This window comes from Macaca nemestrina, chromosome 18 (genome assembly GCF_043159975.1).
Source record: "Macaca nemestrina isolate mMacNem1 chromosome 18, mMacNem.hap1, whole genome shotgun sequence".
Taxonomy (NCBI): domain Eukaryota; kingdom Metazoa; phylum Chordata; class Mammalia; order Primates; family Cercopithecidae; genus Macaca; species Macaca nemestrina.
The window spans coordinates 23,678,175-23,699,170 of NC_092142.1; the positions used below are offsets into that span (position 1 = coordinate 23,678,175).

At 47.4% G+C, this 20,996-nt stretch overlaps 2 protein-coding genes across 15 annotated transcripts in view; one reads left to right on the top strand and one right to left on the bottom strand.

The window, feature by feature from the left end:
* Positions 1-20,996, top strand: part of LOC105485038 (solute carrier family 5 member 11) — a 78,110-nt gene that overhangs the window by 53,494 nt on the left and 3,620 nt on the right. For 12 of the 14 annotated variants that reach the window (XM_071084268.1, XM_071084269.1, XM_071084274.1 and 9 more), the window contains 7 exons: positions 4,014-4,149; positions 12,677-12,784; positions 13,041-13,191; positions 13,953-14,121; positions 14,874-15,089; positions 16,372-16,543; positions 17,390-17,687. In XM_071084268.1, coding sequence (XP_070940369.1) covers positions 4,014-4,149; positions 12,677-12,784; positions 13,041-13,191; positions 13,953-14,121; positions 14,874-15,089; positions 16,372-16,543; positions 17,390-17,595 — 1,158 coding nt within the window. In that variant the 3' untranslated portion in view covers positions 17,596-17,687. Of the gene's footprint in view, positions 1-4,013; positions 4,150-12,676; positions 12,785-13,040; positions 13,192-13,952; positions 14,122-14,873; positions 15,090-16,371; positions 16,544-17,389; positions 17,688-20,996 lie in introns of those variants that run through there. The other 2 variants (XM_071084266.1, XM_071084267.1) reach the window with 2 other exon arrangements.
* Positions 4,143-20,996, bottom strand: part of LOC105485037 (Rho GTPase activating protein 17) — a 118,447-nt gene continuing 101,593 nt past the window's right edge. The window contains exon 21 of the mRNA XM_071084262.1: positions 4,143-4,161. The gene's annotated coding sequence lies outside the window, so the exon portion shown is untranslated. The remainder of the gene's footprint in view (positions 4,162-20,996) is intronic.

The following is a 20,996-nucleotide window of genomic DNA, read 5'->3' on the forward strand; positions in this document are numbered from 1 at the left end:
GGAGAATGGCGTGAACCTGGGAGGCAGAGCTTGCAGTGAGCCGAGATCGCGCCACTGCACTCCAGCCTGGGTGACACAGCGCGAGACTCCGTCTCAAAAAAAAAAATAAATTAAAAAAAAAAAATAAAATAAATAAATAAATAAATAAATAAATAAAAAAAACAAGCCAGAGACAATTTCACCTGCCCAGGTATTCCCCCGAGACCATCTTCCTCCTTCCTTTATTGAACCAATGTTTACTCTTTTCAGGTTTCTGAACTTCTTTTTTATTATTTATTTTTATTATTTATTATTATTATTAGTTTTGAGACAGAGTCTCTCTCTGTCGCCCAGGTTGGAGTAGGGTGGTGCAATCTCAGCTCACTGCAACCTCTGCTCCTGGGTTCCAGCAATTCTCATGCCTCAGCCTCCTGAGTAGCTGGGACGATAGGCATGCACCCTCACGCCCAGCTAATCTTTGGTATTTTTTGTAGAGATAGAGTTTTGCTATGTTGGCCAGGCTAGTCACTAGTCCTGACCTCAAGTGATCCACTCACCTTGGCCTCCCAAACTGCTGGGATTACAGGCATGAGCCACCGCGCCCAGACAGATTTCTGTACTTCTGACCTACAGCTCTCTGATCCGGTTTCTGATCTAATCCTACTCTCATCTATTTCTATTTAGTTGACCTGTTGGAACTTCTTTCTCTGGTTTCATCTAACAGCGGTGATGATGACAATGACAATAATCATGACTGCCCTCTTTGCTAAAGAGCTGCTAGACACCTGAAAAGCAAGCACAGTTATCATCCCCATTTTACAGATGAGAGAGCTGAGCCTGGAAAGGTTAAGGAACTCATCCAAGATCACAAAGAGCTGGTGGGGGGATTCACACCTAAGTCCGTCTGCACTTTCAATCGCTCCATTCATTCATTGTACCGCACCTATTGGATGCTCTCAATTCTGGGAACCCACCCCCAGCTGCATTTCTGGGGCAGACGTCTGCTCCCTGGTCACTGTGCTCCACCATGACAGCTCTCCCTCCTCCTTTCCCACATCAAGGAAGGGAAAATTTGTACATGATTATTGTGGAAAAAGCGAGGAAAGATAAGGTAGCTAGATGACAGATGCCATAACAGATGGCTGACATAGCTAACCATAACCCCTCCTCCCCACATATTCAGATTGCATTTTCATTCCTCTCAGCTCACTTTTTCCCCCACAACTGAGATGTTACTTCTTAAGAACCACTTAGCCGGGCACAGTGGCTCACGTCTGTAATCCCAGCACTTTGGGAGGCCGAGGCGGGCGGATCACGGGTCAGGAGATCAAGACCATCCTGGCTAACACGGTGAAACTAAAAACCATCTCTACCAAAAATACAAAAAATTAGCTGGGCGAGGTGGCAGGAGCCTGTAGTACCAGCTATTCGGGAGGCTGAGGCAGGAGAATGGCTGAACCCGGGAGGCGGAGCTTGCAGTGAGCCGAGATGGCGCCACTGCACTCCAGCCTGGGTGACAGAGCGAGACTCCATCTCAAAAAAGAAAAGAAAAGAAAAGAAAAGAAAGGAAAAGAAAAGAAAAGAAAATAGGAAAGGAGAGGAGAGGAGAGGAAACAGGAAAGGAGAGGACAGGAGAGGAGAGGGGAGGGGAAGGGAAGGGAGGGAGGGGACCCCTCCGTTGGATGGCCAGCTTGTGATCAGAGCTTTTTTGAATTCTGACTGGCTGAATGTGTTGTGTCCAGTGGGCATGGGTACCTGTCCTTGAAACGTGTCCACTAAGCCCGGTTTGTCTCACTGCTAATGCAGTTAGGTCATTAACAAAAACTGCATATTTCACACTGTCCTGGAGCATATTGATGCCTTCGGGCAACTGTCTCTGACAAGGTTCAGTCCCATGGATTCTGCAGATGAAATGCTGCCCCAGGTGACATCTCTCTCCCCACCAAAATGTGCTGTGAAATCTAAAATAATTATTGGGGCTGTGGTATGGGGTTTGCAGCAAGTCTTACCTCACTACACTCTTCTCATTAAGGGTTCTTGGATGATTTAGTGAGGACTCATTTAGTTGTTTGTGTGGAAAAAATAGTTTAAGGATAAAAAGGCTCTTTTTTTCTGGGCCTATAACCCCAGCACTTTGGGAGGCTGAGGCAGGAGGGTTGTTTGACGTCAGGAGTTGGAGACCAGCCTGAGCAACATAGTGAGAGTCTGTCTCTACAAAAAAATGAAAATAAATATAAAATGTAGCCAAGTGTGGTGACATAGCTACTTGGGGGGCTGAGGCAGGAGGACTGTTTGAAGCCAGGGGTTCAAGACCAGCTTCCTCAATATAGCAATATAGCAAGACCCCATCTCTAAATAAAAATTTTACAAATTAGCTCAGGGTGGTGATTCATGCCTATTGTCCCAGCTACTTGAAAGACTGAGGCGGGAGTATCATTTGAACCCAGGACTTTGAGGCTGCAGTGAGCTATGATCACATCATTGCATCATTGAGCTATGATCACATCATTGCATTTCAGCCTGGGCAACAGAGTGAGACCCCATCTCTTAAAAAAAAAAAAAGGCATTTTAAAAAACTTACATGATGGGGAGTCCAGAGGTGGTTAATGGCAATGGAAACAACTAATATTTACGAAGCAGTTACTGTGTGTCATATTCTAAGTATTCTAAGTACTTTCACTTCTCTAATTTTCAAAACTGCGCTGGTATTATGCTCATTTCATAAATGAGGAAACAGAGGCCAAGAGAGGTGAAGCTGCTTGCCCAAGGTCAGATAGGTGGGAAGTGGGGAGGTAGGATTTGAACCCAGACTGCCTGTCTCTGATACTACATCATCACACATTGTCTTTCTCTCCATTTCCTGGTTTTCTTTTCTCTGTGATGACTTAGTGTCAAAGAGGCCATCCCATATGATGGCAGAGATGCAGCTAGCAGCTCTACACCTCGTTCACAGTTAGCAATTGCAAAGGAGGCACCAGGAGTTAGGAAACCTCTTTCCTTTTCTTTTCTTTTCTTTTTTTTTTTTTTGGAGACAGAGTCTCACTCTATCACCCAGGCTGGAGTGCAGTGGTATGATCTTGGCTCATTGCAACCTCCATCTCCTGGGTTCAAGTGATTCTCCTGTCTCAGCCTCCCAAGTAGCTGGGATTACAAGCGTACACCAATGCACCCAGCTAATTTTTGTATTTTTTATAGAGATGGGGTTCCACCATGTTGGCCAGGCTGGTTTCGAACTCCCAGCCCCAAGCAATCCTCCTGCTTCAGCCTCCCAAAGTGCTGGGATTACAGACGTGAGCCACTGCACCTGGCCTCCTTTGCCTTTTTAAGGAAGAAATTCCATGGAGAGGTGTGGTTGGATTGCCTTGGGGACATGCTTTTCCTTAATGGATCATGGTAGCCACAGAGGTGGAATAATTCTGTGGAGGACTTTAATTGGCCAGGCATAACCCCTGGATAAAAGAGTAGGGAGGGAATGGGGTGGGTGTCTTAGCTACCTGAATTAGACCACAGGGACTGAGCATAGGAAAGAGATGTTTCTTCAAACACAAGCGTGGCAAACCAAGATCCTAAGTCTCCTACACCTACCAAGAGGCTAAACACACCCTTTTTGCCTTAAGAGAAAGCCTTTTAATACAGTCCATTCTCACACTGCTGATAAAGACATACCTGAGACTGGGTAATTTATAAAGAGGGTGAATGGACTCACAGTTCCACATGGCTGGGGAGGCCTCACAATCATGGCAGAAGGCAAGAAGGAGCAAGTCACGTCTTCCATGGATGGCAGCAGGCAAAGACACAATGAGAGCCAAGTGAGAGGGGTTTCCCCTTATAAAACCATCAGATCTCACAAGACATATTCACTACTATGAGAACAGTATGGGGGGAAACTGCCCCCATGATCCAATTATCTCCCACTGGCTCCCTCCCACAGCATGTGGGAATTATAGGAGCTACAATTCAAGATGAGATTTGGGCGGGGACACAGCCAAACCATATCAGCATTCCCAGTTTCCAACCCCCTTGATCTTTTCCAGGTGATTGTCCAGCGGACCCTGGCTGCCAAGAACCTGTCCCATGCCAAAGGAGGTGCTCTGATGGCTGCGTACCTGAAGGTGCTGCCCCTCTTCATAATGGTGTTCCCTGGGATGGTTAGCCGCATCCTCTTCCCAGGTGAGAACACAGCTAGGGGAAGAGGTCATCGGCATGTGAGTCTCAGACCATGTGAATTATTCTAAACATATTATTAGAAGCCTCAAGAGAATGTGACTACAGTCCTTTCTCTCTTTTTCTAAGACAGAGTCTCATTCTGTCACTCAGGTTGGAGTGCAATGATGCAGTCATAGCTCACTGTAACCTTGAACTACTGGGCTCAAGCAATCCTCCCACCTCAGTCTCCTGTGTGGCTGGGGCTACAGGTATGCACCACGATGCCTGGCTAATTTTTTTTAAAAGATAGAGATGTGGTCTTGCTATGTTACCCAGGCTGGTCTTGAACTCCTGGCCTCAAGCTATCCTCCTGCCTTGGCCTCTCAAAGTGCTGAGATTGCAGGTGTGAGCCAACACACCCAGTCCTTTTTTTTTTTTTTTTTTTTTTGGCTTTTTTTTTTTTAAAGACATGGTCTCACTTTGTCACCCAGGCTGGAGTACAGTGACATGATCATAGCTCACTGCAGCCTCAGACTCCTCAGCTGAAGGGATCCTTGGGAGCCTCAGCCTCCCAAGTAGCTGAGACTACAGGCATGCACTACCACACCTGGCTATTTTAAGTTTTTGTAAAAACAAGGTCACACTATGTTACCCAGGCTGATCTCAAACTCCTGGCCTCGAGCGATCCTCCTGTCTTGACCTCCCTAAATTCTGGGATTACAGGCATGAGCCATGATGCCTGGCCATAGAGTCCTTTCCTAGTGATGAGACTGAGGCATCTCTATCTAGGCATCCAGTGACTCTATGCTGTTTCTCAACATTGGTTCAATGGGCAGGTCCTATAGGTATCCCAGGCCAAATTGAGTGGAGACTCAACTGGGATCTTGCCTCAACTATATTTTGTTGAAACCACCAACTAGGCTAAGGTCTTGTGGTTCCAGAGCAGTTCTCTGAAGTCTCATGTGAAAGTTTCTCTCTTACTTTAGTGTTTGAGCTTAGTCGTTGGGTTGGGTAACTTTGGCCCAGTGAAATCCTTTTTGGGGTACTTTTTTTTTTTTTTTTGAGACAGAGTCTCACTCTGTTGCCAGGCTGGAGTGCAGTGGCATGATCTCGGCTCACTGCAACCTCTGCCTCTTGGGTTCAAGTGACTCTCAAGCCTCAGCCTCCCAAGTAGTTGGGACTACAAGCATGCACCACCATGCCTGGCTAACTTTTGTATTTTTAGTAGAGATGGGATTTCACCATGTTGGCCAGGATGGTCTCGATCTCTTGACCTCATGATCCTCCCACTTCGGCCTCCCAACAGGCGTGAGCCACTGTGCCCGGCCTGGGGTACTTTTCTTTTTTTTTAGATGGGTCTCACTCTGTCACTACTGGAGTGCAGTGGCATGATTACAGCTCACTGCAGCCTGGAGCTCCCAGGCTCAAGAAGTTCTCCCACCTCAGTCTCCTGAGTAGCTGGGACTACAGGCGCCCACCACCATGCCCAGCTAATTTTTGTAATTTTTGTAGCTATGGGGGTCTCACTATGTTGCCCAGGCTGGTCTTGAACTCCTGGGCTTAAGCAATCCACCCACCTCAGCCTCCCAAAGTGCTGGGATTACGGTGTGAGCCATTGTGCCCAGCCTGGTGTACTTTTCTTAACAAATCTCATGGGATATCGAGGCCTCTAGAGTATTTGCCTTAGTTTTTTTCTTTTTTTTTTCTTTCTTTTTTTTTTTTTTTGTGATGGAGTCTCGCTCTGTCGCCCAGGCTGGAGTGCAGTGGCGAGATCTCGGCTCACTGCAAGCTCCACCTCCCCAGCCCACGCCATTCTCCTGCCTCAGCCTCCCAAGTAGCTGGGACCACAGGTGCCCGCCACCGCGCCCGGCTAATTTTTTGTATTTTTTGTAGAGACGGGTTTTCACTGTGTTAGCCAGGATGGTCTCGATCTCCTGACCTTGTGATCCGCCCGCCTCAGCCTCCCAAAGTGCTGGGATTACAAGCGTGAGCCACCGCGCCCAGCCCTTAGTTTTTTTCTTAATGTGGTAAGGGAATAGGTTTATACCACAGGGATAAATGATAGTGAGGAGGGACAACGTCACCAGAAGACACTGTGGTGTCAGAAACTGGTGATCTATACAGAAGTTCACCAAGGATGTTATTAAAGGGGATAGAAAGCAGAAAGTTTCCTCCCCTGTGCCTTATCCTACATGTTACACAGAAGCTAAGAAAGGGTAGGATGAAGTGGTTTGTGGTTGGCTCAGAAGTTTAGTCAAAATAATTTAGGACCCTTAAGAAGTAGGAGAAAAGAGTTGGGGAAGGCAAATGGGGGCACTGTCCATGGTGCTAGACCTTGAACCCTGGTGTTCCTCCAGCCCAGGTGGGATGAGGAACCCACAAATAGTCCCTAGTCCTGCTTCCAGGAAAGGGCAAAAGGCTTGGGAAAACCCAGAGGGAGCTAAGAACTGGGATCTGGGTTTTGCGGTGACTTGGAAAATATACAGCTGTTCAGCAAGTCTTGACATAGAAACACAGAAACGGCTTCAGGCCAGGTGCAGTGGCTCACGCCTGTAATCCCAGCACTTTGGCAGGCTGAGGCAGGAGGATCTCTTGAGGCCAGGAGTTCAAGACCATCCTAGGTAACAATACCAGACCCCCTCCCTACCAAAAACAATTTTTAAAAATTAGCCAAGTGTGGTGGTGCCCACCTGTGGTTCCAGCTACTTGGGAAACTGAGGCAGGAGAATTGCTTGAGCCCAGGAGGTTGAGGCTGCAGTAAGCTATTATTACACCACTGCATTCTAGCCTGGACAACATAGCAAGACCCTATCTCCAAAAAAAAAGAAAAGAAAAGAAAAGAATATGGCTTCAAACAACCCACATTCATTGTGCACTTGCTAAGGGCCAGTCCCTATGAAAAGAGTTTCAGAGTGTAGTGTGGCTATGAATATGGATTCTGATCTGGAAGGCCCAGGCCTGAATTTGCTCTGCCGCTTATGAGGTGTTTGACCTTGCATAAGGCATTTAATGTCTCTTTGCTTCTGTTTCCTCACTTGTATAATGGGGGTAATATTTTACAAGGCTTAAAGCAGTTCCTGGTATAGAGGTACACAGTAACCTCTATTCAAGTGTTTACTATTATTATTTTATACATGTATTACCTCATTTCTTCCTCAAAACAACTTTATATGGTAGGTACTATTATTCTTTTCATCTTACAGATAAGGAAATTGAAGCCTAAAGAAATTAATTCATTTGGCCAGGCGTAATGGCTCACACCTATAATCCCAGAACTTTGGGAGGCCAAGGCAGGCAGATCGCTTGAGCTCAGCAGTTTGAGACTACCCTGGGCAACGTGATGAAACCCCGTATCTACAAAAAATACGAAAATTAGCCAGGCATGGTGGCATTTGCTTATAGTCCCAGCAACATGGGAGGCTGAGGATCGCTTGAGCTGGGGAGGTCGAGGCTGCAGTGAGCCATGATCACTGCACTCCAGCCTGGGTGACAAAGTGAGACCTTGTTTCAAAAAAAAATCATTCATTCACTCATTTATTTATTCTTCCATGAATTCAACAAATATTTTGAGGCCAATTATCTTTCAAGTGTTATTCTAGAAGACTCTGGGGGCCCATAAGTGAACGAGACTACAGGATCCTTACTGTAGAGGGTCTTACATCCTAGTGGTGGAGGACAAAGACAGAAATAAGTAAATAAATAAGACCAGGTGCAGTGGCTCACACCTGTAATCCCAGTTCTTTGGGAGGCCAAGGCAGGAAGATTGCTTGAGCCCAGGAGTTTGAGACCAGCCTGGGTAACATGGCAAGACCCCATCTCTAGAAAAAAAAATACACACACACAGTAGTCCCAGCTACTCAGGAGGCTGAAGTGGGAGAATCACTTGAGCCTGGGAGATTGAGGCTGCAGTGAGCTGTGTTCGAGCCACTGCATTCCAGACTGGGTGACAAAGTGAGACTGTGTTTCAAAAAAGAGTAAAAAAATAAATAATTTTTGACTGTGCTAAATTCCAGGAGGAGGATGCACAAGGCGATATCAAAAAGAATGTCAGACCAGAGCTACTTCTGACAGGGTTTCCCGGGAAGTCCTTTCTGAGGAGGCAACAGTTGACCCATGCAGTGATTTGAAAGTACACCATAGAGCCAATCAGATTAATAATGGATTGGATGTAAGGGTTAAGGGGGAAAAAAAAGGAATCCAGGATCACTCCTAAGCTAAATGCCTTTCTGGGAGTTACTGAGCTAGTGCCAGATGAGCCCAGATTTGAACCCAGATGTAGCTGACTCCAAAACTTGACTCTTACTCTTGCAAATTATGTCTGAAGACCTGGATTGATATATGGAAGATCAATAACAAGACCTTGACCATCTGTCTTAACAGCCAATCAGCCAATCAATTTTTTTTATTTTTTTTGAGACAGAGTTTTGCTCATGTTGCCCAGGCTAGAGTGCAATGGCGTGATCTCCACTCACTCACTGCAACCTCCACCTCCCGGGTTCAAGCGATTCTCCTGCCTCAGCCTCCTGAGTAGCTGGGATTACAGGCATGCGCCACACCCCCAGTTAATTTCATATTTTTAGTAGACATGGGGTTTCTCCATGTTGATCAGGCTGGTCTCAAACTCTTGACCTCAGGTGATCCACCCACCTCCGCCTCCCAAAGTGTTGGAATTACAGGCGTGAGTCACCACATCCAGCCAACAGTCATTATTAAATGAGACACAACACCATGTTCCATGAACCTACGACTTTGTAATGTAGGAGATGAGTCTCGTACTCATGGAAAAATAACATAAACTATAAATTGAAATACTCTATCATATGGTACAAGTGAGAGGTGCAAAATAAATTTTAGAGAGTAAGGTGAGTTAGAGGAGTGAGGTGGGCATTGTGTATTTGAAGTCCCTCTCCCTTCTCTGGAGGCCCAGACCAGTGCTATTCAAAGTGTGGTCCCCAGTCCAGCAGTGGCTCCTGAGAACTTGTTAGAAGCGCGAACTTTCAGTGCCCATTCAAAACCTTCTGAATCAGAATCCCTGGAGGAACATCTGTTTGGTTTTTTTTTTTCTCTTACTATTTTTAACTTTTAATGTTTTTAACTAATTATTTTTATATAAATTGTACATACTTACAAGGTACAGTGTGATATTTTGATACATTATACAATGTGTAATGACCACATCAGTGTAATTAGCTTATCTATCACCTCAAATATTTATTATTTCTTCGTGTTGGGGGCAATCAAAATCTACTCTCAACTATTTGAAAATGTACAATAAATTGTTGTGAATTATAGTCACCCTATAGTGCTATAGAACACTAAACACTATTCCTCTTTTCTAGCTGTGCTTTTCTATCCATTAACCAACTTTTGGCTACCCTCCTCCCCACTACCCTTCCCAGCCTCTAGAAACCACTATCCTACTGTCTACTTCCATGAGCTCAACTTTTTAAGCTTCCACATATGAGTGAGAGTATGCAGTATTTATCTTTCTGTGCCTGGCTTATTTCACTTAACATAATATTCTCCAAGTTCATCCATGTTGCCATGAATGAACATGAAAAAGAATTTCATTCTTTTTTATGGCTAAATAGTAGTCCACTGTATATATGTACCACATTTTCTTTACCCATTCATCTGTTGACAGACACTTAGGTTGATTCCATATGTTGGTTATTGTGAATAGCATTGCAATAAATGGGGTGCAGGTATCCATTTGCTATATTGATTACAATTGCTTTGGATATGTATTAGTCCATTTTCCCACTGCTATAAAGATATTACCTGAGACTGGGTAATTTATAAAGGAAAGAGGTTTAATTGATTGACAGTTGCATATGGTTGGAGAGGCCTCAGGAAACTTACAGTCACGGTGGAAGGCAAAGGGGAAGCAAGGACCTTCTTCACATGGCGGCAGGAGACAGAAGTCCAAACTCAGAAAATGACAGATGTTTATAAAACCATCAGATCTCCTGAGAACTCACTCACTATCATGAGTACACATGGGGGAACCGCCCCCATGATCCAATAACCTCCCTCCCTCGACATGTGGGGATTACAGTTCCCTCCCTTAACATGTGGAGATCACAATTTAAGATGAGATTTGGGTGGGGACACAGAGCCAAACCATATCAGGATATATGCCCAGTAGCAAAACTGCTGGATCATATGGTAGTTCTTAGTTTTTTGAGGAACCTCCATACAGTTTTCCATACTAGCTGTAGTAATTTACATCTCCATCAACAATGTATAAGGGTTCCCCTCATTCTTCACATCTTCGCCAGCATTTATTATGTTTTGTCTTTTTGATGATCCCCGTTCTAACTAGGGTGAGATGACATCTCATGAGGTTTTGATTTGCATTTCCTTGATGATTAGTGATGTTAACCATTTTTTCATATGTCTGTGCCAGCCACCTATTTTTTAACAAGCCCACTAAACCCCAGGTCTAAAGTGCCAGTTTCAGGACAAAGCACTCAGCCTCTCTATTTGTACTTCTGTCTCCACCATGACTCCACCAGCTCCCTCCTAAATCTTCAACTGAGTCCACAGCTGCATAAAAGTATTTTCTGATCCTGAGTTCTTGTGAGCCTGGAAAAAAACCCTCTTCCACTAAACCCATCTGAGAAATGGCACATATTTTTATTTTTTATTTTTTCATTAAACTTTAAGTTCTGGGATACATGTGCAGAATGTGCAGGTTTGTTACATAGGTATACATGTGCCATGGTGGTTTGCTGCACCCGTCAACCCATCACCTAGGTTTTAAGCTCCACATGCATTAGGTATTTGTCCTAATGCTCTCCCTCCCCTTCCTCCCAACCCCCAGACAGACCCCAGTGTGTGATATTCCCCTCCCTGTGTCCATGTGTTCTCATTGTTTAACTCCCACTTATGAGTGAGAACATGTGGTGTTTGGTTTTCTATTTCTGTGTTAGTTTGCTGGGAATGATGGTTTCCAGCTTCATCCATGAGAAATGGCACATATTTTTAAAGAAACTATATGGAAATTAAGAGAGAAGAAAACAACCCTCAAAACACAACCCCAGCACTTTGGGAAGCCAAGGCGGGAGGAATGCTTGAGGCCAGGAGGTCGAGGCCAGCCTGGGCAACATGATGAAACCCCGTCTCTACTAAAAATACAAAACAAAACAAACAAAAAACAAAACAAAACAAAAAAAACCTGGGTGTGGTGGCACACCTGTAATACCAGCTACAGGCTGGGAGGCTGAGGCAGGAGAATCGCTTGAACCCACAGGTGGAAGTTGCAGTGAGCCGAGACTGTGCGACTGCACTCCAGTCTGGGTAACATTGAGATTCCGTCTCAAGAAAAAATAAAAATAAAAATAAAAAATTAATTAATTTTAAAAAAGAAAGAGAAATCAGCTGGGTGTGATGGTGCCTGCCTGTAATTCCAGCTACTCGGGAGGCTGGAGCCTGGGAGGCTGGGGTTGCAGTGAGCCAAGATCGCACCACTGAACTCCAGCCTGGGTGACAGAGCAAGACCCTGTCTCAAAAACACACGCACACACCCACACCCACACACACACACCCACCCACCCACCCCCACACACACAGAGTTTAGAAATGCGGTATTTACAAAGCCAATCTTCTCTACCTGAGCTTTGAAATAAACTAAGGGTTTGCCTCCTGGCCATAATACTTACTAGCTATATAATCCGGAGAAACTAACCTCTGGGCCTCAGTTTATCTGTCTTTGAAATAGGAGTAATAACAGTATCTTCCCCATAGAGTTGTAAAAATTAAATGAGGTATAGGTACAAAGTTTGCTGAAGCTCCTGAGTCATAGTAAACCTTCAGTTAATGTTGGGTCTGTGGAAGAAGAAGGTTTTGTGCTATGTTTGGATTTAACTGGGCTAGAGGCATCTTATTTCAGGCATCAGAGGGTGTGAAGCATTCTGACAAGAGAATCTACTCCATATAGGAAATGATTCACTAGCCCAGGACAGGTTACTGAACAGTGAGTTAATGACCATGGGCCGATCACTTGAGGTCAGGAGTTCGAGACCAGCCTGGCCAACATAGCAAAAACCCATCTCTACTGAAAATACAAAAATTAGCCGGGCGTGGTGGTGGGTGCCTGTAATCCCAGCTTCTCAGGAGGCTGAGGCAGGAGAATCACTTGAACCTGGCAAGCGGAGGTTGCAGTGAGCTGAGATCGTGCCACTGCACTCGAGCCTGGGCGACACAGCAAGAGGCTCCGTCTCAAAAAAAAAAAAAAAAAAAAAAAGACATTATTGTAAGACTGGCCACTAGCCACTAGGTGTCCCAGCTTCATCTGGGTTATGATAACAATAGCTGAAGTTTTTCCAGCACTTCCTATAAAGTCATGTTATTATCCTAGTTTTACAAACAGGGCAACTCGTCTCAGAAAGCGTAAGTAACAAGGTCACAGCTTATAAAGTCTAGACTCTCTTTTATCTCATTGAGCTATAAACTTCCATATGATAAGCCTGTGTCCGGCCCCATGTTGCCTGGGCCTGGGGCTCTGCAGGCCTGACTGCTCACCTCTGGGCCTGTGTTTCCTCCGTAGATCAAGTGGCTTGTGCAGATCCCGAGATCTGCCGGAAGATTTGCAGCAACCCCTCGGGCTGTTCTGACATCGCGTATCCCAAACTCGTGCTGGAACTCCTGCCCACAGGTAAAGTCCCTTCACCCCTGCATCGAGTCCCCTGGAGCACCCAGAAAGGAGATCACTGGATGGGCTCTGATCCAAGGCAGGGCCAAGAAGGGAGGGCTGGAGGAACAGGCTCTAGGCTCCCCATGAAAGGCTGAGTCCTGCAGGAAGCTCTGCCCCGCCGTCCTCCCTGAGGTTCTGCCTCCTCCAGTTGAGCCCACTGGGATCGGCTGCTTTGGCAGAAAAGGGCCGAGGCCCATGACCTCCCTTCCGCCCCCAGGGCTCCGTGGGCTGATGATGGCTGTGATGGTGGCGGCTCTCATGTCCTCCCTCACCTCCATCTTTAACAGTGCCAGCACCATCTTCACCATGGACCTCTGGAATCACCTCCGGCCTCGGGCATCTGAGAAGGAGCTCATGATTGTAGGCAGGTAAGTCCCTACTGGGTGGGGCTGGGGCAGGGGGAAGAGAGAGCTGAGCCCACCCAGAGGCAAAGTCCAGGTCCAGCCGGCAACTTAGCCAGGCTGAAGAGCGTTAGGACTCCATGTGCAACACATTGGTTCATTCAGGAGATGCTCAACGAGCACCTACTCTATACCAGGCACAGGGCACGTAACCATGAAAGGGCTCAGTTCTTGCCTTTATGGAGCTAGGGAAGGAAGAGAATAAGCAAATAATTATAACCCAGCTGGGCAAGGTGGCTCACACCTGTAATCACAGCACTTTGGGAGGCCAGGCCGGTGGATCACTTGAGGTCAGGTGTTCAAGACCAGGCTGGCCAACATGGTGAAACCCGTCTGTACTAAAAATACACAAATTAGCTGTGGTGGCAGGTGCCTGTAATCTCAGCTACTCAGGAGGCTGAGGCAGGAGAATCATTTGAACCCAGGAGGTGGAGGTTGCAGTGAGCCAAGATGGCAGACTGCACTCTAGCCTGGGTGACAGAGTGAGACTGTCTCAAAATAATAAAATAAGCTGGGAGTGTTGGCATGTGTCTGTAATCCCAGTTACTTGGGAGGCTGAGGCAGGAGGATCACGAGCCCAGGAGTTGGAGGCTGCAGTGAGCTATGCTCTCACCACTGCACCCCAGCCTTGGCAACAGAACAAGACCCTATTAAAAAAGAGAGAGAGAAAGAGGAGTAAATGTTCAGGGAAGATGATGCTAATTTGTGCCTCTCGCCGCTGGCACCAGGGTGTTTGTGCTGCTGCTGGTCCTGGTCTCCATCCTATGGATCCCTGTGGTCCAGGCCAGCCAGGGTGGCCAGCTCTTCATCTACATCCAGTCCATCAGCTCCTACCTGCAGCCGCCCGTGGCGGTGGTCTTCATCATGGGATGTTTCTGGAAGAGGACCAATGAAAAGGTAGCTCTGGACTGCTCCCACTAGGCCAGAACCAAGTGCTGCCCCTTGAGGACTGGGATAGGATGGGAGGGGAGGGCACTGGAGGGAGATACAGGCTGGACTTGGGTGTTGAGAGGGAGGGTGAGTTTCATGGTGGAAGATACAGAGAGGGTGTTTATCTGACCTTTGCAAAAAAGCAATGAGAGGGCTGCTGCGATGGCTCACACCTGTAATCCCAGCACTTTGGGAGGCTGAGGTGGGTGGATCACTTGAGGTTGAGAGTTCGAGACCAGCCTGGCCAACATGGCAAAACCCCACCACTACACAAAATACAAAAATGAGCCCGGTGTGTTGGTGGGTGCCTGTAATCCCAGCTACTCAGATGCTGAGGCAGGAGAATCACTGGAACCTGGGAGGCAGAGGTTGCAGTGAGCTGAGACTGCACCACTGCACTCCAGCCTGGGCGAAAGAGTGAGACTCTGTCTCTCAAAAAAAAAAAAAAAAAAAAAGCAGTGAGAGGTTCTCATCAAAAGTATCTTGATGCATTTTTTGTTATTGAACAGGGAAGCTAAATTAAGAGGGTGTTAGTAATCTATGAGTAGTCGATTCATTATAAAAAGATAAATGGTTCAGTATTGCAGAACCCTTCCAAATGGCTGACCCATGCGTGCAGTGACCACCACAAGAAAGACAAGCCCTGGAGATGGCTTCTTGAGGTTCCTGGAGGCCAGAGGCCTTGGCGTCTCTAAGACGATCTTGCTCTGATGTTGCAGGGTGCCTTCTGGGGCCTGATCTCGGGCCTGCTCCTGGGCTTGATTAGGCTGGTCCTGGACTTTATTTACGTGCAGCCTCGGTGCGACCAGCCAGATGAGCGCCCGGTCCTGGTGAAGAGCATCCACTACCTCTACTTCTCCATGATCCTGTCCACGGTCACCCTCATCACTGTCTCCACCGTGAGCTGGTTCACAGAGTCGCCCTCCAAGGAGATGGTACGTTTGGGCTGATGGCTAGATCCGCTGAGACTTTTTGTTGGAAGTGACAGAAAACTGACCCACACTGACTTAAGTGAAGGAGACTGATTGTCCAAAAAGCTGAAAAGTCCAGGGTTGGGGTTCAGGGGCAGGATTATTCAGGACTTTGCAAAGGTCATCAGAATCCATCTGCACCTTCTGCTTTGATTCTTACGTCCCATATGGAGCCCAGTACCTTCTAGAGAGATAACCTCTTTTACTGTCATTAAGTAAACATAAGGCTGGGGTGCGGCGGCTCATTCCTGTAATCCCAGCACTTCAGGAAGCTGAGGTGGGAGGATCACTTGAGGCCAGGAGTTCGAGACCAGCCTGGGCAACACAGTGAGAACCCATCTCTTTAAAAAATGAAAAAATTAGCAGGGCGTGATGGCTCACGCCTGTAATCTCAGTTACTAGGGAGGCCGAGATGGGAGGATTGCCAGAGCCCAGGAGTTGGACGATGCAGTGAGCTATGACCATGCCACTGTACTCCAGCCTGGGTGACAGAGCACGACCCTGTCTCACAAAAAAAAAAAAAAAAAAAAAAAAAAAAGAAAAAAAAAGAAAGAAAGAAAAAGAAAAAGAAAAGAAAAGAAAAAAATTAGCAGGGCGTGATGGCTCATGCCTGTAATCCCAGCTACTAGGCAGGCTGAGGTGGGACGACTGCTTCAGCCCAGGAGTTTAAGGCTGCAGTGAGCTATGTCCATGCCACCGCACTCCCACCTGGGTGACAGAACAAGAGCCTGTCTTAAAAAAAAAAAAAGGTAAAAATAAGCATGAGTATTTCTGTCCCAGAATTTCTAGAGAAGTTCTAGATTCCCACTGATGGAGTCAGCTCAGGACACATGCTCATCCGCGAACCCAGAAGCGGTCCAAAGTGGTGAAGGCCATCCTGTGGCTCTGCGGAATTCAATCCCTGTGGCCAGAGAAATGGATGAGCTGAAATGACCAATTCTGGGGTCCCGCAATACTCTAGGGTGAGGGTTAAGCTCTGGGGATTAGAATGAGGGATAATCACATCCCAGCAACATGAGGATGGGGTTTATCGGAGAAAGACGTGGGAATGAGCGGGGGAATTGTGCGCTGATGCTGAAGAGCGCAGGGACGTGACGCTTGTTGGAGGATGGGGTGGGAGGGTGGGGCTGGGAGCAGATTCAGACACAAAGGCTGAGTGTGGGGTTGGGTGGGGAGTGTGAGAAAAGGATGGAAAACCCCGGCCCCACCTCCACCACAAATCTCATCATTCATTCCTGCTCCTTAGGTCAGCCACCTGACCTGGTTTACTCGTCATGACCCCATGGTCCAGAAGGAACCAGCGACACCAGCAGCTCCCTTGTCTCTTGCCCTCTCTCAGAACGGGATGCCAGAGGCCAGCAGCAGCAGCAGAGTCCAGTTCGAGATGGTCCAAGAAAACATGTCTAAAACCGACAGCTGTGAGTAGCCTGTCTCCTCAGTTACAGCAAGAAGCATTACGTGTTAAGGGGATTTTTTTTTTTTTCCTATCAAATTACAAGCCAGGAAAGTGGGCAGACTTGGAGTTTTAGCATCCTCTGGCTCCACTGTCTGATCTGTCCCCACGCTCTGGCCATGGGAAAGGAGTTTTTAGTAACTTTCAACAGAAGCTTCCTACAGGCACTAAGAGTAAACAAACACTTGTTGAGTGCCTATGAAGACACGGTTCATTTCATCCTCATGTTCCACACATGGGCAGGCAGGAACACGACGTGCCTTCTCTCAGTGCTTCTAAACTGGCGGCTTGCAGACATATTTTGGCTTGGCCCACCTACAGTTTCAATAAAATGTGAGTTAACGTTTAAAAATTGAGAGATTTCGGCTGGGCGCCGTGACTCAAGCCTGTAATCCCAGCACTTTGGCAGGCCGAGACAGGTGGATCACTTGAAGTCAGGAGTTCGAGACCAGCCTGGCCAACATGGTGAAACCCCCCACCTCTACTAAAAATACAAAAATTAGCCGGGCATGGTAGCGCATGCCTATAGTCCCAGCTACATGGCAGGCTGAGGCAGGAGAATCACTTGAACCTGGGAGGTGGAGGTTGTAGTGAGCCGAGATCGCGCCACTGCACTCCAGCCTGGGTGACAGAGTGAGACTCTGTCTTAAAAAAAAAAAAAAAAAAAAAAAAAAATTGGGAGATTTCAGCCAGGCCTGGTGGTTCATGCCTGTAATCCCAGCACTTGAACACACCTGGTGAGTGTCCCCGTCTCGCCTCTCTGGGAGACACAGACCACCTCTACGGTCCTCCTTTGCTGGGTTCTTTCTAGGTGACATGACCCCGAAGCAGTCCAAAGTGGTGAAGGCCATCCTGTGGCTCTGCGGAATACAGGACAAGGGCAAGGAAGAGCTCCCGGCCAGAGCAGAACCCGTCATAGTTTCCCTGGAAGAAAACCCCTTGGCGAAGACCCTCCTGGACGTCAACCTTATTTTCTGCGTGACCTGCGCCATCTTTATCTGGGGCTACTTTGCTTAGTGTGGGGTGAACCCGGGGGTTCAAAGGCCGTTTCTCTTCAATGCTCCATTTTTTTTAATGAAAGAAAAAAGAATAAAGCTTTTGTTTGTTTACCACAAGGCTTCCAACTGTTTATAGATCATTTTCAACATGACACTTAGTTCTTTTCTTCTTCTTCTTTTTTTTTTTTTTTTTTTGAGACAGTGTCTCGCTCTGTCACCCAGGCTAGAGTGCAGTGGCATGGTCATAGTTCACTGCAACCTCAAACTCCTGGGCTCAAGTGATCCTCCCTCCTCAGCCTCCCAAGTTTCTAGGACTACAGGTACACACCACCATGCCTACCTAATTTTTTCTTTTTTTAAAGAGATGTGGTCTATGTTGCCTGGGCTGGTCCTGAACTCCTGGCCTCAAGTGATCCCCCCACCTCAGCCTCCCAAAGTACTAGGATTATTGGCATGAGCCACCACGCCCAGCCTCTTTTCTTCTTGAAAATAATGAAGGTTAGAAGATGGAAAGAGGAGAGACATGTAAAAGCTTCCTTTCACAAAAGACATTCATTCTTCTTATCCATTGTGTAACATAAATACCCAAATTCAAAGGGATAAAGAAGCAAAGGGACTCACAGGACCTTTTGGCATTCGAACTTGCCCAGCTCATCTTCACAGTGCGAAGAATGGGACCTGCATTCTATCTCTTGCCTTCCACTATGGCTGGCTTTGGGTGAAGGTCCCCAAGAGTTTTCTCACTGTGATACTTCCTCCTAGATATTTCTTGGAAATAGATCCGAGTTGGTACTCTGAAATCTTGTGCTATAAGAAAATCAGGGAATTGTGTGCACTTCTCAAGTTCTGGCTTAGACTGCTTTGTTTCTAAGACAGGGTCTCACTCTGTCACCCAGGCTGGACTGTAGTGGCGCCCTGACGGCTCACTGCAGTCTTGACTTCCTGGGCTCATATGATCCTCCTATCTCAGCCTCCTGGGTAGTTGGAACTATAGCCATGCACCACCATGTCTGGCTAATTTTTAAAATTTATTTGCAGAGACATGGGGGGCTGCTCTCTCCTATGTTGCCTGAGCTGGTCTCAAAACTCCTGGGCTCAAGCAATCCTCTTGCCTTGGCCTCCCAAAGTGCTGGGATTACAGGCATGAGCCACGCACCCAGCCTTAGACTGTTTCTTTGCTTACTTCCCCAGGATGATGCTTCCCTAAAAAGCAGCAGCCAGGTGGATGGGCATCTCAATGAACTTCCCCACCAAAGGCCAGTAAGGCTTTGACCTGCAGGGCAGTGGCCTCCTGTTCTGGGTGGAGCCAGCCTCCTCAGCTTTCCCGCTTTGGGTCCGATGGAGTCTGATGGAATGACCCATTAGGGCTGCGTTTGCCACGTGCAGAGCTAAGAGCAAGCAGGGCCAACCCAGTGAGCCCTGAGACCATCTCTGGAGTAGCCCAGGGTCATGAACCATCCAGGCGGGATAAGGTCGGGTGGTGGGATGGACTAGAGCCTCTTCCTGGCCTGACAGAGCTGGAAAGCAGAGGAGTCTCTCGGGGGACCCCATTTTCCAGGCCAGAGGAAAATAAACAGGACCCCCCGGGGCTGAGGGGCTGCTCACCCACTTAATCCTCCAGTGATGTCTTTCCGGTTCCTACTTGATGCCAACAGCTGGGACTGGCCTGGTGCACAGGCAAATGTATTGGCCCAGTCCCCACTCTGCTCAGAAGGCCCAGCTCTCTACACGAATCCAAGCAGCAGCGGTGGGCTGGACAAAGGGCACCCCCAGCCCTCCTGGGAAGGGGTATGGGTGGGGAACTGGCTGTTAACATGGCTCTAGGCAGGAGCTTGGGATGGTTCTGGAGCAAGTGGGCTCAAGGAGCAGTCTTCACCGAGGAGGCTGAGCTTCTGCCTCCAAGGCCCAAAGGAGGGGAGTGGGCGGCATGGGGGACTTCCACTACAGTCCTGAGCTCCCCGTCCAAGCCTGCCCCTCACACCGAGACCTCTGTTGCCTCTGGCTGGGGTCAACAGTATGTTTCAGCAGGAACACATTGAGCTGTCACTATGATCGCTCGGGCCACCCCCATCTCTGCCTGGCCTCCCGACTGGCCTTCGCACATCCAGTCTTCCCCATTCTCCAGCCACTGGCAGGGTAGGCAACTCGGATCAAGCCAATCCTCTGCTTGGAATCCTTCAGTGACCTTCCCACACTCAGGATGAAGTCTGCAATCCTTTGCATTCCTTGTTTGTTTGTTTGCTTTTGGAAAGGGTCTCTCTCTGTTGCCCAGGCTGGAATGCAGGGTGCGACCACGGCTCAACGCAGCCTCGAACTCCTAGGCTCAGGTGATCCTCCCACCTCAGTCTCCTGGGTAGCTGGGACTACAGGTACACACCACCATGCCTGGCAATTTTGTTGTTGTTGTACTTTGTGGAGAGGGCATTTTGCCATATTGCCCAGGCTTGTCTCCAACTCCTGGGCTAATGTGATCCACCTGCCTTGGCCTCCCAAAGTGCTGGGATTACAGGTGTGAGCCCCCAAATATGGCCTTTTTTTTCTTTTTTCTGTTTACAGACAGGGTCTTGCACTTTGTCACCCAGGCTGGAGAGCATTGGTATGATCATGGCTCAATGGAGCTTTCAACTCCTGCCTCAGCCTCTTGAGTAGCTGGAACTACAGGCATTTGGCCACCATACCTGGCTAATTTTAATTTTTTTTTTTTGTAGATGGGGTCTTACTATGTTGCCCTGGGTGGTCTCAAACTCCTGGCTTCAAGCAATCTGCCCACCTCAAAGTCTCAAAGTGCTGGGATTAAGGCGTGAGCCACTGTGCCCAGCCAGCTGAGAGATTTTAAATGTTCTCACCACAAAAAATAAATAATGGAGGTGATGGATATGTTAATTAGCTTGATTTAACCATTCTGCAATGTATACATATACAAAAACATGTCATATACCATAACTTTTATCAATTTAAAAAAACAGTGCAGTGCAAATACAATTTACAGATGTGCATAGAAACTGAATTCAGGCCAGGTGCAGTGGCTCACATCTGTAATCCCAGCACTTCAGGAGGCCAAGGTGAATAGATCACCTGAGGTCAGGAGTTCAAGACCAGCCTGGCCAACATATCAAAACCTCATCTCCACTAAAAATACAAAAATTAGCTGGGCATGGTGGTGGGTGCCTGTAGTCCCAGCTACTTGGGAGGCTGAGGCAGGAGAATGGCTTAAACTTGGGAGGCGGGGGTAGCAGTGAGCCGAGATCATGCCACTGCACTCCAGCCTGGGCAACAGATCAAGATTCCATCTTAAACAAATAGAATGACAATTAAAAACCCCAAATTTAAATACAAGTAGAAAGAGTGAAAATAGAACCCTGTTGTTTTTTGTTAGGTTTGGGGGAGGTTCTTTCTTGTATCAAATATCCCCCTCCCCAC